General features: G+C 42.0%; 1 protein-coding gene across 1 annotated transcript; it reads right to left on the bottom strand.

Annotated features, from left to right (window-relative positions):
• Window positions 1–1,035: 1,035 nt before the first annotated feature.
• Window positions 1,036–17,318, bottom strand: LOC129560343 (short-chain dehydrogenase/reductase family 16C member 6). Its single transcript, XM_055432431.2, has 7 exons — window positions 17,272–17,318; window positions 14,207–14,553; window positions 9,729–9,860; window positions 7,717–7,816; window positions 6,601–6,745; window positions 2,908–3,033; window positions 1,036–1,534 (listed from the first exon to the last, which is right to left on the bottom strand). Exons 2-7 carry the CDS (start codon window positions 14,525–14,527, stop codon window positions 1,408–1,410), a joined length of 951 nt encoding a protein of 316 aa, XP_055288406.2. The 5' UTR covers window positions 14,528–14,553; window positions 17,272–17,318; the 3' UTR covers window positions 1,036–1,407.
• Window positions 17,319–18,121: the final 803 nt, after the last annotated feature.

Genomic DNA, 18,121 nt, shown 5'->3' with positions numbered 1-18,121 from the left:
CCTCCCTGCGGTAGAGGCGCTTGAGGAGAAGGCTCCAGCCGAGACCCCAGGGGGAGAGCCGCATGTTGCTTGGTCTGCTTAGGTTGGAGTCAAGTGTCTGTGTCTGTTCCCCTCCCTTCAGCCCACCCCTCAGGGCCTCCTGTCTCCTAAGCATGCAGACTGCCTCTGAAAGGACTCCTCGTACCCACCTGTATGTGCGGTGCACGCCTGTATGTGTGGGTGCCCTCAGACAGGCCAGTGAGTGTAAGGAGGCAGCCTGGTGTAAATGCACTTTTCTCCCCTCCCTTCTCCACAGGACCCCCAGGCTGGGGCGGTTGTCTCCGCCTCTCCTCTCTGTCACTTTCTGTTCTGTTCTGTTGCTCAGTCATGTCCGACTCTGTGACCCCGTGGACTGTAGCCTACCAGGCTTCTCCGTCCATGGGATTCTCCAGGCAAGAATACTGGAGTGGGTTACCATTTCCTTCTCCAGGGGATCTTCCTTTGGTTTCCTATAAATATGTATGTATTGTTTGTGTATCTTTGCTATTGTAAATTCTGATCCTGGAGCACTGGAGGCAGTTACAGAGGGGCTGCTAAGGGAACGGGAGGTTCACTTGGATCTCCTAGTTAGCGGCCCAGCTCCAGGATCAGGGCCCAAAGGTGGAGCCATCCCTGAGGCCTCCAGCTTCCAGCCTCCTTGGCCCGGTGCTGAGCTCCTCCCTCCCTCCCAGGACCGCTCATCTTCAGGGGCACTTCCTACCCGACCTGTGTCCACCCTTCCCCACCCTCTCCCTGTAGAAAACCAGTGTATCAGGTACAGAGCTGAAAACTGGGCCCAAGGAGGGGGGTAGGGGGTTGAAAGCTGGAGTCCCTAAACTAGCCTAGGACCATCCCTGGGGCTACCACGGCCTTGGCCCCCATTACCACATCCACTCCACCCCCACTGACTAATAGAATACACACACTGTGCTAGGTGTATATATACATATATATATATAAATATATATATATATAATATATAAAGTATAGATATGGAAATGACTGTTTGCTGTTAAAATAATGTATACTCTTTTATTTTCTTCCTTTCATGGTTAAGTTTTGTTTTTTTTTTAAGAAAAGTTAAATATTCTTCAAAAAAATTAAATTAAGGTCAATTTGCATTAATATGTTTTTATTAATGCACTGTATTCTCTGAGTTCTCTGACATTGGAATGGCTGCAGTGTTTTTTTAAAATCAAACTAAAAAGTGACAGGAAACTGTTAAGTATGTAATGTGAATGCCTAGGGAGATTGTGAGAGTGTCAGCTATGTCCCGAAGAGCACTTCTGGAAGCCTCGGTCATTGCTGGAAGTCTGGATTGCTCTGAGCATGAATAAGACTTCTGGTGACTGCTCCTCGTGACACTTATTACCACATCTGGAGCTTTAGCTACTGTTGTTTCCTCTCCGTTTTGGTCTGAACGTCCTCTGATTTCTGTCGTTCTATAAATGAAGCCAGGGACACGTCCATTCCAAGGTACTCAGCCATGGTGATCATCATGTTTGGAGAAATTATTCTAGAGAAAAGCAGAGGAAAACAATTCAGAATGCTTTAGATGGAGTCAAAGAGACATCTTCAGGGAGTTTCCTGGTGGCACAATGGTTAGAGCTCCGGGCTTCCAGTGCAGGAGGCGTGGGTTCCATCCCTGGCAGGGGAACTAAGATCCCTCATAACACGCAGTGCGGCCAAACAAATAAATGCATAAACAAAAGAGAAATCTTTGTAAAGATTACGTGGTGAGTTCTCACTGTGTGCGTGTCACTGCTGAGAGAGATGAATGTGGAAATGTTGCATCATGAGCATTGAATGCTCTTTACGGAGCTTTGAACAGTCCCAGTGCTCAGGCCACAAAGTGTGTGTTGGTTGTTCAGTTGTGTCCAACTCTTTGCGACCTCTTGGACTGGGGCCTGAGGGCTCCTCTATCCATAGGATCCTCCAGCAAGAATACTGGGAATGGGTTGCATACCCTTCTTCAGGGGATCTTCCTGACCTAGGGATCGAACCTGGGTCTCCTGCATTGCAGGCAGATTCTTTACCATCTGAGCCACCACGGAAGCCCCATTAGCTGTTAAATCCTGTAAAAATGACTTACTCTCTTTAAGTCTCAGTTACTTGAAGTGTGATAAACCGCGCAAGGCTGTCATGCAGGGTCTGGCCCAAGTAGACACTTGATGAATCTTACACATTGTTCTCTGTTCTCGTCAGAGAAGATAGTGGGCCTGGCCTAAATGCACTGACAAAGACTCTGGAACTTTTAGCGTGAATTTGCAGGTCCTCTTTCACCAGAGGAAGTGAGGAACTTGCCAAAAATCCTTAATATTTTTCTGGCAGTGCACTCGGGTTTATAGGTCCTTTGTTTTCAAAATAGAATTTTATGTCAGCTGAACTGGTAGAATTCACCTCCCATCACTGGGGTTCTATTTGTTTTTCTTGAAGTTAATAATTTTTGTTCTCTAAGAGGGCTTCCCAGGTGGTGCTAGTGGTAAAGAATCCACCTGCCAATGCAGACATAAGAGATGTGTGTTTGGTCACTGGGTCAGGAAGATTCCCCTGGAGAAGGGAATGGCAACTCACCCCAGAATTCTTACCTGGAAAATCCCACGGACAGAGGAGACTGGCAGGCTATATCTGTGTGGTTATAAACAGTCAGACACGACTGGAGCAACTCAGTACTCTATAAGAACCAACAGTTTCTGGTTTTTTTTTTCAATGTCTGGAATAACCAAGCACAGCTAGAATTAGTCCAATAAATTTCCCTGGAATTATTTAGATATTATTCTTCCTTCAACCTTAAGAAAGATACGAGGTTGCTTTCTGGTAAAAGAGGTAGCAATGATGAGAGCAATTTGTTCACAAACAACCAAAATGATAGAGAAGTTATTCACTTACTGTTTCAGGAACAATGCAATATGCAAGAATCTGGGTATTATCAAGTACAACTGCTCCTCTAAAATAGCATTTAAAATACTTTGGGCAGCATACTCCTGTTTCAGCATGGGCAACAAAAGTGGATACCTGGAATAAAAAAATCACAAAAAGTTATATTGTTAAAGTGGTATTTTTTTCCTGCCATGGTGAGCACTAATTATTAAATTTTAGATATCAAGTCATCAACATATGTCTATAAATATTCAAATCATGTGTAAATATTAGAAAAAGCCTTGTGTTTTCTCTCGTGATCATATTGGGACCAGTGCTAACATGTTTCCAGCTTCCCCAGTGGCTCAGTGGCAAAGAATCCGTTGGCAATGCAGGAGCCCCAGGAGATGCGTGTTCAATCCCTGGGTCGCAAAGATCACCTGGATAAGGAAATGGTTACTTATTCCAATATTCTTGTCTGGGAGGTGTAATGGATGGAGCAGCCTGGTGGGCTACGGTCTGTGGGGTCACACGAGTCAGACATGACTTAGCGAGTAAACAAAAGCTAACGTATTTAATTTCCTGGAGTGAACTCCTGGCCTTTATTGATTTTCTCCTCTGTGATGGTCTAGATCTATGGAAGGAAGTGCTTTGAGATTTTTTTCATGTTTTTCTTTTCTCTCTTTCAGCCCAAACATCAGATAGCTGTGTACTATTAAGAAGTGGAACTGCAAAATTATTTTACCCAAAGGAAAGCACTCCTGAGCATGTATAATGTGGCTTTATTTTAGGCACACTATTGTTACTACAGTAAGCAAACTCAGATGTTTGCAAAATCAACTGGAGTTGAGATGGGATGAGCATGTAATGAAGCTCCCATTAGACATTACTTTGACATTTTATACTTTTATATTATGCTTCTGTGTTTCTTGAACCACACTTCCTCAAAAATTCTATTTTTGTGTGTGTGCTCAATCCCTTAGTTGTGTCTAACTCTTTGCAACTCCATTGGCTGTAGCCTGGCAGGCTCCTCTGTCCATGGGATTTTCCAGGCAAGAATACTGGAGTGGGTAGTCATTTATATGTAAATAATGTTTTTCATTAAATTTGGGAGGTTTTCAGCCATCATTTCTTTAAATGCTTTTTCTGGTCTTTTCTCTTATTTCTTTGTTACTCTCCTTGTGTATATGTTGATGTGATTAAAGGTGTCCCAACTTTCTCTGAGGATCTGTTCCTTTTTTTCCATTTATGTTCTCTCTTCCTTCTGGTTGCATATTCTCTGTTCATTTGTCTTGAGGTTCACTTTTTTATTTTTTCTGCGAGCCCAGATCTACTGTTGAGCTGCTCTAGTGCATCTTCGTTTTCATTTACTCTTCTTTTCCAATCCCAAATTTACATTTGCTTCTTAAAAAAATCTGTATTTATTTATTAATATTTGATGAAACATCTCCATTCTAAAAATATGGATTTCATTAGCTCTTTGAATGGATTTAAAATAGCTACTTTGAAGTTTGTCTGCTAAGTCCAACATCTGGGTCCTTTTCAAAGCAATTTCCATTGCCTGTGGGTTTTTCTCATGTGTGGGTCACACTTTTCTGTGTATTTGCATATCATACTTTTTTTATTAAAAACTGAACATTTTAGATGATATATGGTAGCAACTCTGGATAACTGTCCTCTGCGATTGTTTGCTTGTTTATTTCCTCAGTCACTTGGCTGAAACTAGTTCCACGAGGTCTATCTCTCCTTCAAGGTGTGGCTTCTGATGTCATTCCTTGAAGGACTCCATCCAGGGAAACTGTGGTTTTAACCGGGCAATCTTTGACTGCCTCTTTCTCTTAAGCCTCTAGCTGGTCTGCCTCTATTTGTATCGTATCTACCTCTTACGCTGTAGTTTGCTAGTTGGTGGTGGCATTTTTTTTTGAAGATGCTCTGATTTATGGTTTTATCCAATGACAGAGGGAGAGAGATGCCAGTCTTTGCTGCTGACTGTGACGTTGTCTGTCAGAACCTCTGTTATGAAGTGGGAGTTGGGTGATGAGAAAATGACTCTTCACTGGGTTTCTCACCTTAGCTATCAAACAGAGTCTGGGGGAATGGTAGGAAGTAGTGCTGCTACCCAGCTGTTGTTACCAGCCTGTATGGATCTTCCAGCACCCAGAACCTGGGGGTTGGGGTCTGCTAATTTTTACTGTCGGGTACAGGGAGGCCTGCCGTGCTGTGATTCATGGGGTCGCAAAGAGTTGGACACGACTGAGCGACTGAACTGAACTGAAGTCTACCACACATAGGTCTTTTGCCACATGACTGCTGCTCCAACAACAAAGAGCTGTGGAAAGAGGAGTTGCTTTCTTCAAGAATAGCCTCTCCCCAGGTCTTTCCTACCTTGGAGGTGGGGAAACAAACACTGTCTGACTGAGCCTATCCTTTCATTATAGGCCTTCCACAGAAACTGCAATCTTTCAGCACTCACCTGCTGCCAAACTACTGTTCTCACTCTGAGGGGACTGGTGTGTGTGAGCATGCATGCTGCATGTTCAGTTGCTTTTTGTGACCCTACAGACTATAGCCCGCCAGGTTCCTTTGTCCATGGGATTCTCCAGGCAAGAATACTGGAGTGGGTTGCACTTCCTCCTCCAGAGGATCTTCCCTACCCAGGGATCGAACTCGAGTCTCGTGTAGCTCTTGCATTGGCAGGCGGGTTCTTTACTACTGAGCCACCTGGTAAGCCCCTCGAGAGACTGGGGGACATGGAAATTACCACTGGTTTGCCAAACCCCTGAAACAGTTGTTCTGTAAGGCAGAGCTGTTGCGTGGAGGATGAGTGTAGTTCCTGGTTCCAATGCCAAGGCCTCTCAGAGTTCTTACCAAATTTCTGTAGGTTTTATTAAATAAATACTTCTCAATGGATCGCATGCTCTTTGGTCAATCTCCAAAGATTTTAAATGATTGTTTTTGCTAATTTTGACTTGCATGGTAGATGTTTCTTTGTGAGAGATTTTTCCCTGCTGTACTGTCAACTCCATCACCTGTTTTGACACTTTTAATTTAATTTTATGATTTTCCTAGACTCTAAATAGCCTCATTGCTTTTTAGACGGCTTTTTGTTGGCTGTCTCTCTTTCCTACAGATATAGCTGATTCATAGCATTTGGTTCCTATCAATCCCCTTTTTAGCAACTGTAATGACTACACTGGCCCTAGACCGTGTCTATAGTTCTCAGTATACTCCACTGATTGGCTCCTTTGTATAAAAGTCTTCACATTTCACTTGTTTCTTCCTTGGTCTATTCTACCAAATATAAACTTATATCATCCTCCAATACTTCCCCACATATATTAATCAATCTTTCAAAGTAGTTTATCTTTTGGATGATTTTTACTTAAGTATTCTTTTTAGAAAAGAAATTATCTTCTCAACACAACAATGCTAAAGATTTTAATAACTTCTCACTACCAAATTTTCTGTTATATTGTAATATTCTGATTAGCAATTTAGGTTCATGTTTTCACAATACCATATGCTCATAACCATATTATTATCCTTAAATGGAGTAAACTCATTAATTTAATGCAGGTTGAATGTTTTCTTTGACTAACTCAGGCATTCAACCGATGTCTTTTGTTTTACTTTTCATATTTCAAAACTTCAAAATTAAAGATGATAATTACCTATATTGGAAGATTATCATAAGAGTGAAGATTACTGTAAGATTTCACTTACTTGGTTGAACAGCCTTCAAACATTCCAGTTTTGATAAAATATGGGCAAACAATGGTGGTTTTAACTTTACTTTTTCGTAGTAGTCTTAATTCAAAGTGGAGAGACTCTGCAAAACCATAAGCTGCAAACTTGCTGGCACAGTAATCTGAAACATAGTGAGGAGCTGTTAGCCACAGACTTTGACAAGTTAATTCATGGAATTATTTTGAAAATGGAAACTCCCTCCTCTTTCTTTGGCTTGTTCTGGGAGCAAAGTGAAAGTGTTAGTCACTCAGTCGTGTCCTAATTTTTGCTACGCTATGGACTGTAGCCTGCCCGGCTGCTCTGTCCATGGGATTCTCCATGCAAGAATACTGGAGTGGGTTGCCATGCCCTCTTCCAGGGGATCTTTCTGACCCAGGTATTGAACCTGAGTCTCCTGCATTGGCAGGTGGATTCTTTACCATCTAAGCTACCAGGAAAGCATCACTGTTAAAGTCATTTTTTTTGTGGCCACTCCATCCACTTCTATAGCTCTATACAATATACCAACAACAAAATGAAAACAATTTCAATTTCTCTTAACCCAAAAAGACTACAAAGCCAACTAGTTCTTTTTTTCTCTTTGTGTTATTTTTTTATGAAGAAGAGAGTGATTTTATTATTTTAAAATCTATGTATTTGGCTGCCTCAGGCCCCAGTTACATCATGCAGGATCTTTCCTTGTGGGCTTTCTAGTTGTGGTGCATGGGCTTAGTTGCTCCATGACATGTGGGATCTTAGTTCCCTAACCAGGGATCCAACCCACATCCCCTGAATTGCAAGGCAGATTCTTAACCACTGTACCACCAGGGAAGTCTCACCATTGTTATTTTATATACAGGAGGGGAGCAGCAACATGAATGGACCTAGAGATGGTCATACTAAATGAGTCAGACAGAGAAAGACTAATACCATATGATATCACTTGTGTATGGAATTCAAATTTGGGGAATGGGAAGGAATCCTGGCATTACAAACAGAGCCAAATGTACTAGAGAATTCCCCTTGGTGCAGAAGAGTTCTCCATGCGTTGGAAGAGTCCTGATTTCTGGGTATTGTGAGCTGGAGATACAAAGTCATGGGTGGAGCACTCACCCGACAGCCCATTGATCCCAGTCACTCCTGCTAAACTTGAAATGCAGACTAAGTGACCATGGTTAGCTTCAAGCATGGCAGGAAGGAAGGCCTTACAAGTCTGGAAGATATAAACACAGTGTCAATATTCATTACTCATTTATTATTCTTTCTCCTCAATAAGTATGTGATCAACTTACAATTTATATAAATAAATAAATATTTATTTAACACCTGATGTTTGCATGTCTGACTCTTTGCAGCCCCGTGGACTGCAGTCTGCCAGGCTCCTCTGTTCATGGGATTTCCCAGGCAGACATAGTGAAATGGGTTGCCATTTCCTTTCTCCAGGGGATCTTCCTGACCCAGGGATCCAACTTGCATCTCTTATGTTGCTACCATTTTTCTGTTTCCAGTTGAAAATAATGTTTTCCTCACAGGGGAAAGGGGACTGGATATGTCAAGGGTCTGTTTGTGTTTCTAGCCCTATGTGTCAGTGGAGGGCTTTTTAAAGACATTCTAGAAGATAAAATTATATTATAAAGACATTTGTTCTGGATGTACAGATTCCCACCATTAAAGGGAATAGAAAGGAATGCAAGTATGTGTTGAGGAAGCATTTAGTCATCAAAAACATATCAATGAAACTTTGGGAATATCATTTTAACCAGAGACATACATACAAATCCAGATTTACACATATGTACAATCAAGGTAACTCTGTGAAATAATGACATGTATTTGATAAATAGGTATATCTATTTTCCCTGATTTGATCACATGTGGGGTGTAATACAAACAAGTGTCAGATTTGCTTGTCTTTATTTTATTGTATTTGTTGTAAGATTCCATTTTTCTTATGCAAAAATTCGATGACTGAACTTCCTAAATGTTTTCCCCCTGGTTATAGATTAGATCAGTTATCACTATTTCCATAAAATAGCTCAGGTTATGAAGACGGCAGATATGTGTTCAGTTGAATTGCAACAAATGATGACTCTATTGTTAGAAAAAAAAACTAGTATTTTTGAGCTTTGGACAGGTTTGCCAATTACTTTTTTTCTCCACCTGCATTGCCTTTAGCAATTTTTAAAAATTACCTTTCGGACAACCTTTTAATATCAACAGTAACTGTGTTACTCTGTAGTGTCAACTTAAAAGGCTTCAGGGCTTTAGAAGAATATTCAGTTGGGTCAATTTACAAGAAATATTTGGTTCCCCATAAAATTTTAAAAGAAGTTCAAAGTCATACAGCAAAAGCATGGAGGCACCTAGCAGACTGTGGTGTGGACAAGGAATGTTGCCTGCTACCCTTGGACATCAAGAAGATCGAGCCAGTCAATCTGAAAGGAAATCAAACCTAAATATTCATTGGAAGGATTGATGTTGCAGCTGAAGCTCCAATACTTTGACCACCTGATGCAAAGAATGGACTCATTGGAAAAGACCTTGATGCTGGGAAAGATTGAAGGCAGGAGGAGGAGGAGGTGACAGAGGATGAGATGGTTGGATGGCGTCACCAACTCGGTGGACATGAGTTTGAGCAAGCTCCGGGAGATGGTGAGGTACAGGGAAGCCTGGCATGCTGCAGTCCACGGGGTCGCAGAGAATCGGACATGACTCAGCAACTGAACAACAATACCAGTAAACAAAGGATGTTTCAGCCATCAAGCCCATAGCCACCGCTGCCTCCAACTCTGGATAGGCCAAGAGTTCTGCTTAGTCTATCAGTGGGAACTCACAAATGGTCTATCAACAGATAAATGGTTGACTAGTTGTTTATAGAGTTTGGGCTTCCCTTGTGGCTCAACTGGTAAAGAATCCACCTGCAATGTGGGAGATCTTGGTTTGATCCCTGGGTTGGGAAGATCCCCTGGAGAAGGAAAAGGCTACCCACTCCAGTATTCTGGCCTGGAGAATCCCATGGACTACAGTCCACGGGGTTGCAAAGAGTTGGACATGACCGAGTGATAGAACTACATGAAATTCTCATATTCACCAACAAAGCAAAATGAAGAACAAAAAAGACTTACCCAGAAGTGAGACATGGCATTGATAAGAAATGATCTTTCCACCATGTGGTCTGGAGTTTGGAGGAACTCTCTTCCCGTCACGACCCCTGCGTTATTAATGAGGATGGTCACATTGCCCACTTCCTTCTTAACCTGTGCAAAAGAGAGGCAAATAATTTACATTTAGGTACTTATTTTTCCATGCCATTATTATTATTATTTACTTTATTCAGATAATTTCTTTAAACCTAGATATTTTATCTTGCTCATAGAAATTCAGCAAGTTTAAAGTAGCTTTATGATTGATTGTGTGAAAAAACACATTGATTTGCCAGTTTTGCTTATCTTTGTGTGTGTGCAGAGATGACCGGGTGTTGCAGTGTATTTTATCTGCTTCCTATTTTTGTCATGTTCCTGTCCCTTTTTGCCAGAGGTGAATGCCAGGGGTACTGCAGAGTGCTGTCTCTGTGTCCCTGTGTGGCTCTCAATGTCTCCCTTTGGATGGTGATTGTGTCTCTCTTCAACCCGGTATGTGTGGCAGTTACTTCTGTCGGTGCCCTCTTCCAGACTCCTCTGTGACCAGGTGTAGGAGCTCATCCCATCCCTGTAGGGCATGGCTAGTGTTGAGCACAAATACATCCCAAACACAGGTATGTTGGATCCCACCTGTGGGATCACAGGTATCTGTGGGCCTGTGACCTCTGTCAAAAAGACCTCCCCAGGTCTAATTATTGCCTGTGCCCAATTATTTTCCTGAGTTTCTAGCTGTGCTACCACTGCTGTGTCCTGAGGGTCTTCCTTCACCCTTCCTTCTGAATTGCTTACCTCATCTGCTTACGGAACCTACTACCACCAGCCCTACTCAGAGGAAGCTGGGCTCCAGGAAACACGGCAGCGACCTTGATAAAGCTGGCCTGGGGCAAAACATGACGTAAAGCATGATGCATGTTCAAACAACGATTTGAAGATGTTTTTGCCCTGAACTGTATCTTTGGTGCTGTCACGACAATCTGTTCTTTCTTCTGAACAGGAAGCACTACTGCCTTGACTTGGTTGTCCTGGCCCCACCTACTGCTCTGTGTTGAGGCTTCCAGATCACATGGTGGGGAGATATTAGGAAAATACTGCTCCTGATGTCATCAAGCTGAACAGGCTCTGAAAGTAAGGGTTACTGTTGCTGAACCGATGTTGGGCAGTGATTAGGCCCCTCTGCTTTGGAGAGGGGCAGTGCAGGGACAAACGCCCAAAAAATGTGAGCTTCTGGCTTGGTGAGACAGCCAGTGTGAGCAAGTGCTTGATCTCAGACCAACCTGGGGAGGAGCTTGGGCCTCTGGAGGATGGGAAATCTTTGGTGTAAGGCATTCTTAAATATTTAAGAAAAACCTAATGGTCACCATCATCCTGTCCTTGAAGATCCCTCAGTCTTAGGGACCCAGAGCTAAGAGGAACTTTATCTAGGTAATAGGATTTAATTTTCACTGAGAGTTTAGGAAAGCATTCCGATCCCAGTTTATAGATGAGGAAACAGAGGTTCTCAGAAGTTAAGATTTTGCCAAAGGATAGCTTTTGGCTTTTGAGAAGAATCACAGTTATTCTCACTAAGTTTTTGACACACATAGAAGAAAGTAAAAGCTCTTTTTACCTAGATTTACTTCTCTGTGGTCAAAATGATTACTTCTGTAACCAACAAATCTCACATGTATGAACATGCACACAGACACACTACCAAATATAAATAAGTGATTGGACCTGGACACTTGGGAATAAAGCATGAGGCTGGTTATTCTAACAAAGAATTCATTTGTATACTGGGTTTCTGTGGTGGAGCTGAGAAAGTTACCTTAGTCAAATTTTGGGAAATTAATTACTGAGCCCTTTATTTAAAAAAAAAATGTTAATATTATCATTGTTTTTTGGGCTATGCCCCATGGTGTATGGGATCTTGGCTCCCTGACCAGGGATCAAACCCAAGGCCCTTACAGTGGAAGCCTGGAGTCTTAACCACTGACCTCTAGGGAAGTCCCATTACTGAGCCCTTTAGAATTCTGTTATTAAAATTTCCTATGAATTTCAGGGGTCTGGATAATGTCCATGGCTTGTTGACATTCTGGTAGATAAAGTCTAACAGTAGTATTAATATCTGGGTTTCTTGGGAGTTGATAAGTAATTGAAATTATACAGAACAGTCAATATTAATAAAATGGTTGACTTAGAAGAATTCTATTTATAGGACTGTGAGAAAAGAAAAGTCCAAGATACATTCAAATGGTGAAAAGACATTTTTTGATTCAAGTTTTGGGCCTCGTTTTCTACTATACAGCAAGGAAATTTTAAACGAGTGAAAGATTCATTGGGGGTGATGGAAATTACAGTGCTTTTTGATAGAAGGAAGAGGACTGTGAGGGTGTCTTTATTGCTGACACATTGGTGGGTCACTGCTGGGAGTGTAGCAGGGGTCTTGATTCCAGGCGGATGGAACCCCGGTTCTACTCTGTCACTAATTTGCTCTGCTTTAAATGAAGCCACCACCACAGGAAGCCACTGCCCACACATTGCAACAAAGGAGCAGTCCTCACTTGCTGCTACTGGAGAAAACCCACATACAGCAACAAAGACCCAGTGCAGCCAAAAATAAAAAAAAATCAATGAACAATTGAAAAAGGACTTTGAAGCAGAAAAGTGAAGAGGAGGCTTCAAAAGATAAGTGTCTACGTAGATTGCCAGAGGGATGGACAGCCCCTCAGAGATTCTGTCATCACACTGAGTTGTGTGGACACTTTCAGGTCACATAGCAGAGAGGAGAATGACTTTGACTGCCCCACTCCTGTCCTGGGCATGTTTGGTTCTGCCCATGACCGGTTTCAGCATCTTGGGCAAGTTGCACACTCTTCCTACTCCTCAGTTTCCTCATTTGTAAATGGCAAGGATGCTAACCGTATACTCCCAAGAGGGCTGTGTGTGTTGGTTAAAGGAGTTATTATGTGCATAACGTGCTCAGAACAGTAGCTACTTGGAATATAGTGTTTTGTCTTGTTCTGTCTTCACTTGGTTTTGAGGCTCTGGCTAGAGGCCAGGGAATTCCCTGTCTTGATCAGCCCATTAAACTTACATGCCCAGTACTGTCCCCACTGGGCTCTCACTGTAGGCTACCATGTGTGCGTGCTAAGTTGCTTCAGTCATGTCTGCCTCTTTGCGACCCCATGAACTGTAGCCTGCCAGGCTCCTCTGTCCATGGGATTCTTCAAACAAGAATGATTACTGGAGTGGGTTGCCATGCCCTCCTACAGGGAATTTTCCCAACCCAGGGATCGAACCTGTGTTTCTTATATCTCCTGCATTGGCAGGTGGGTTCTTTATCATTATCACCACCTAGGAAGCCCATAGGCTACCGTATGTGCACTGTCCTAATGGCCCCAGTGTCAGGTATCAGAGGGCTAGGGACAGCCCCTATGCCCCAGATCCTGCCCACGTGGTTCCTCTTAATCCATCCTAAGTTGGCTGATCCTGCCTCACCTGTTCCGACTTGTGGAAACCACAGTGCAGGCTCTGATTCATGCCCTTTCTCTCACCTGCCTCCTGACCCACCCAGTGTTTCCCCTGGAGGCCCTGTGTGGCATGCCATGTCCTCCCCAGGGAACTGTGAGTCTCACAGAATTGTGACACTCTTTCTGCTCTCTCTCTTGGGCTGTGTTTATCTTCACTGCACCTCACCCAAGGCATCTGGCTAAAACACCATATGAGGGCTGGACTGTTGTTAGAGGGTATGGTAATTACACAATAAATGCCTATTAAAATTGAAGCATTTATCAGTACTCAGGGACTGCCATGCTGCAGTCCGTGGGATAGCAAAGAGTCGGACATGACTTAGCGACTGAACAACAAGTGTGAAGTTAGAACGAGTATCCATAAGTTAAATCTAAGAGGAACTGTAGTCTAGAAATGTTCTTCTCCCCATCCTCCCTACTTCCTACCCTCAGTACTAGGTGACAGGGGGTGTACACTGGAGTCATACAATACAGAGACCTAACACTGTGTCCTCTTGAAGATCATCTGGTCCAGTCTTTTCATTTTACTGATAAAGGAACAAGGACCTAGAGAGGGCAGGTAGCCAGACAGGGCTAGTTCTAGTTTCTACAGACTTCTGGTGGCAAATGAGTCTCAGAAAAGCAGCGGGCAACAACTCAAAAGGCTCATCAAATTTACAGTTGCATTGTTTTCTTCTGTTTCCTTTTCTGGAGGCCACAAATTCAGGTTCTTTTTTTTTTTTTGCTTCAGTCCCTAACTAGGGATTGAACCCATGTGCCTTGCACTAGAAGTGGAGTCCTAACCACTGGACTGCCAGGAAGGTCCCCACAAAGTCAGGTTTCTGACATGCAGACTCAAGCGAGAGGCATAGAAAAAGAAGTGTATGACAAAATTTCTTCTCTTCTTTTTGCAAAAGCACATATTAGATGCAGCCCTTTTCTTGGGCATAGAATTAAGAACACCAGTCAACTTACCTGATCAGCAACTCTGTAGACATCTTGTCTATTACTACAGTCGCACGTATAGGCAAATACTTTTGCATCCCTCTTTTCTTTGATCATTCTACACGTTTCCATGTTGCCTTCTTCGTTAATGTCCCATAGAACTAAAATGGCTCCAAGACTGGCAAATTTGATAGCCAATAACCTCCCAAGTCCACTTGCAGCTCCTGTTACAAGGACAATCTCTCCTGTAACATCCTTTTTCTTCTTGGGAATTATCATGTAAAATAAAGATTCTAAAAAATAATATAGAAATTTCCCCAAAAATAGGGAGGTGTCGAGAACCACATTCATATTGATTCACTGAAGAAAGGAATGTCCTAATTAGGAAAAAAGGTAACTGATAAATTCATGACATTATCACAATTGCAACACACATAAAACACTTAGTCCAAGGGAATTTACCTATGAGACATCAGTTCTTCAAAATGCATATTTTGGCAACAACTGCTACCATCGTTGAATGTTTAAATATAAGTAATGAGTATGAACACATTTTATGTTGACCAGAATCTTTCCAACTTGCAGGGCACTTCCTTACAGGTAATCTAATTTGATCTATAGGTAGATCTCAAGTTACTAGGAGAACTTCATAGTGAAAGACATACGGTGTTTTGAGTATCAACTTGCCCAACATTGCATGACTCCTAAGCCAAGACTCTGGACTCTCAGATGGTCATTTTTCTATTATATGAACTCAATTCGTGATCTTGTATCTAATAGAAATTAATATAGAAGTAATATTTCTTGCAATACAAATCTTTTTATATTTTCACGTGCACGTGTGGGTGCCAAGTCTTTTCAGTTGTGTCCGACTCCTTGACCCATGGACTGTAGCCCACCAGGCTCCCCTGTCCATGGGATTATCCAGGCAAGAATACTGGAGTGGGCTGCCATGCCATCCTCCAGGGGATCTTCCTGACCCAGGGATCCAACCCATGTTTCAGTCTTCTTTATTGGCAGTTGGGTTCTTTACCACTGGTGCCACCTGGGAAGCTCTATATTTTCACATAATCCTTATAATATCCCTCTGACAGAGTCAAACCAGGTACAGTTACTACTGGTTTATAGTGAGGGGTCTGAGACAAAAAAGATTGAGCAGACTTGTTCAAGGGCTTCCCAAGTGGAGTTAAAGGTGGAGAACCTGCCTGCCAATGCAGGAGAACTAAGAGACACAGGTTCAATTCCTGGGTCAGAAAGATCCCCTGGAGGAGGGCATGGCAACCCACTCCAGTATTCTTGCCCGGAGAATCCCCACAGGCAGAGGAGCTTGGCAAACTACAGTTCATGGGGCTGCAAAGAGTCAGACATGACTGAAGTGACTTAGCACACATGCACCCAGACTTATTGAATGTCACATAGCCAGCTTATAAAATAGGAAACGTCAAGATTGAGGACAGAGGTCTCCTGAATGAAGCCCAGACCTTTAACATTCAAATAGGCTTTTTCTGGAGCTAATGTGCCCTTTTCCCAGTCCTACCTTTTAAAAAATAAAATAATGGAGCATTTTTTCTTTTTGATGATGTGTCCTTGATTTTTGATAATCATCTTCTGTTATACTTGAACATTCTTATTATTTCATGTACAAGTTTAACGTGGTCATCCTTAAAACCCACATTAAAACAGACCACAGCTCCTACATTGTTGGTGGAAATATAAGTTGGTGCAGTCACTATGGAAAACAGACTGGAAGTTCCTCAGAAAGCTAAACAGAATTATCATGTGATCCAGCGGTCCCACTCCTGGGCATATTCCCAGACAAAACTATAATTCATAAAGACACATGCAACCCTATATTCATAGCAGCAGTATTCACAATAGCTAATAAATGGAGACAACCTAAATGTCTGTTGACAGATGAATGAATGAAGAAAATGAGGTACATATATACAATGCAATACTACTCAGCTATCAAACAGAACGAAATAATGCCAGTTACAGCAACCTGGATGCAACTAGAGATTATCATACTAAGTGAAGTAAGTCAGACAGAGAAAGACAAATATCATATGATATCACTTACGTGTGGAATCTAAAATATGGCACAAATGAATCTATCTATGAAACAGAAACAGACTTACATACATAGAGAACAGACTTGTGGTTGCCAAGGGGCACAAGGGAGGCACAGAGATGGACTGGGAATCTGTAGCTAGAGATGCAAGCTATTATATTTAGAATGGATACTACAAGCAAGGTCCTACTGTAATAGCACAGGAAACTATATCTGATCTCCTGGGATAAGCCATAAAAGAATATTTAGAAAAGAATATGTGTAAAACTGAGTCACTTTGCTGTATAACAAAGACTAGCACAACACAGTAAGTTGTGCTGTACTTTTATACAATAGTAAGTCAACTACACTACTTTTATAAAAAACAAAACAAAAAAACCAGACCAGAGCTTCTTGAAGAAAGAACCAGAAGTAGCATCATCATCATAAAAGCAGCAGCAATAGATTTGGAATCTTCTGACACACCAGGCAAGTTCTAAATCTCTGCATGCATTGATTCAATTAGCTCTTCCAAGGGCCACCCTGTCTTACAGTTGAGAGAACAGCGTTACTGAGAGTCTAAGCCAACTAGTCCATGGTCACAGTTAAAAGTGATGAAGATGGAATCTGTAAAGTCACACATAAGTGATATCTGTTTTCCTCTTTCTGACTCACTTCACTCTGTATCACAGGCTCTAGGCATTGAGTTTTAAAGATGCTAAGTTATGATCCCTGGACCTGAGAAGGAGGGAGTCCAGTTCTGGGAGATGACAAAGAAACACAGGGTTGCAGAGTGAAATTGCTGCAGATAAAGCTTGGTCCCAGGGTTGGGGACAGGGAATGTGGTTTTCAGTAGAAGATATGAAAATGGGCAGAAACATTTGCATTTGAGCTCTGTTCAAGTGCAAATTTAAAGTCTGCCTTTCAGACAGAGCAAGAGAAAGGGCATTCTAAGTCTTTCCTGTTAACAATTTGGATTTATTAAGAATACTAACTATATCCCTAAAGGTATCATCCTTGAAAAAATTTAGAGACTTCTACTTACCTTGACGTTCAGCAAGAGTTCATGCAGATTTCAAGTGTTCATTCAGGAAAGAGATCAAACTATGGAAAATTTTTGCCTTGACAAACTTATATAGACTTTGTGACTCATTTGCAACCCTGGCAACATGTAGTATGTTCCAATCATGAGAGGCCACCGTATCTTATCATCTATTACAAATAACCACAAATGGAGCAGAGTTGGGGTTCTGCATCACAGAATTCTTGAATGGAGAACAAAATTTCAACTTTCCTCATCATTTTTTCTGTGAAAGGAAGTTTATCCTCAAAGTAGATTTATCTTGAAGTTCAAGTAGCTTTCTCTGAAAATTATTAAAACTCAGCCACAGATTGTTACACTTGAGGACCATTCCGAGGACAGGAGTTTTGACATTTCTCCAATCACTCATTGTTTAAATGTTCCTTGAACCAACTAACAGATTGCACTCTCCGGCTGCCGAAAGCATTTGAATATGCAACAAAGGGAATAAGTACAAGTCAAGTATAATCTTCCTTCTGGATGTAGGAAGTACTGGTGAGAAAAATGAGTACTCCCAGGTGGTGCTTGGCAGTCATGGCAACCAGGTAGTTAGAAAAAAATCATGAAGCATTATGATGAGCAAACACTTACCAAGTTTAAACCACATCACATCGTTCCATTACCTTGTTTTTTGTAAGTCCCGAATGGGCCTGTGGGGTAAGTATGCGACTCAGGTAGTGACAGCACTCAGCACACAGTGGGTGAGTTGAAGTGGGATCTGAGCGCAGGATGTGTGCTCCTTTGACTGCATGCATACCGTTTCTCGTTCAGTAAACTGGACTTGGAATCACAAGGATCTTCTTTCATTTTTCAG

Source organism: Moschus berezovskii, chromosome 16, assembly GCF_049115385.1.
Source record: "Moschus berezovskii isolate FMDL1 chromosome 16, NW_MosBer_1.0, whole genome shotgun sequence".
Taxonomy (NCBI): domain Eukaryota; kingdom Metazoa; phylum Chordata; class Mammalia; order Artiodactyla; family Moschidae; genus Moschus; species Moschus berezovskii.
The sequence above is the reverse complement of the archived record's forward strand: the minus strand, read 5'-3'. Positions and strand labels throughout refer to the sequence as shown.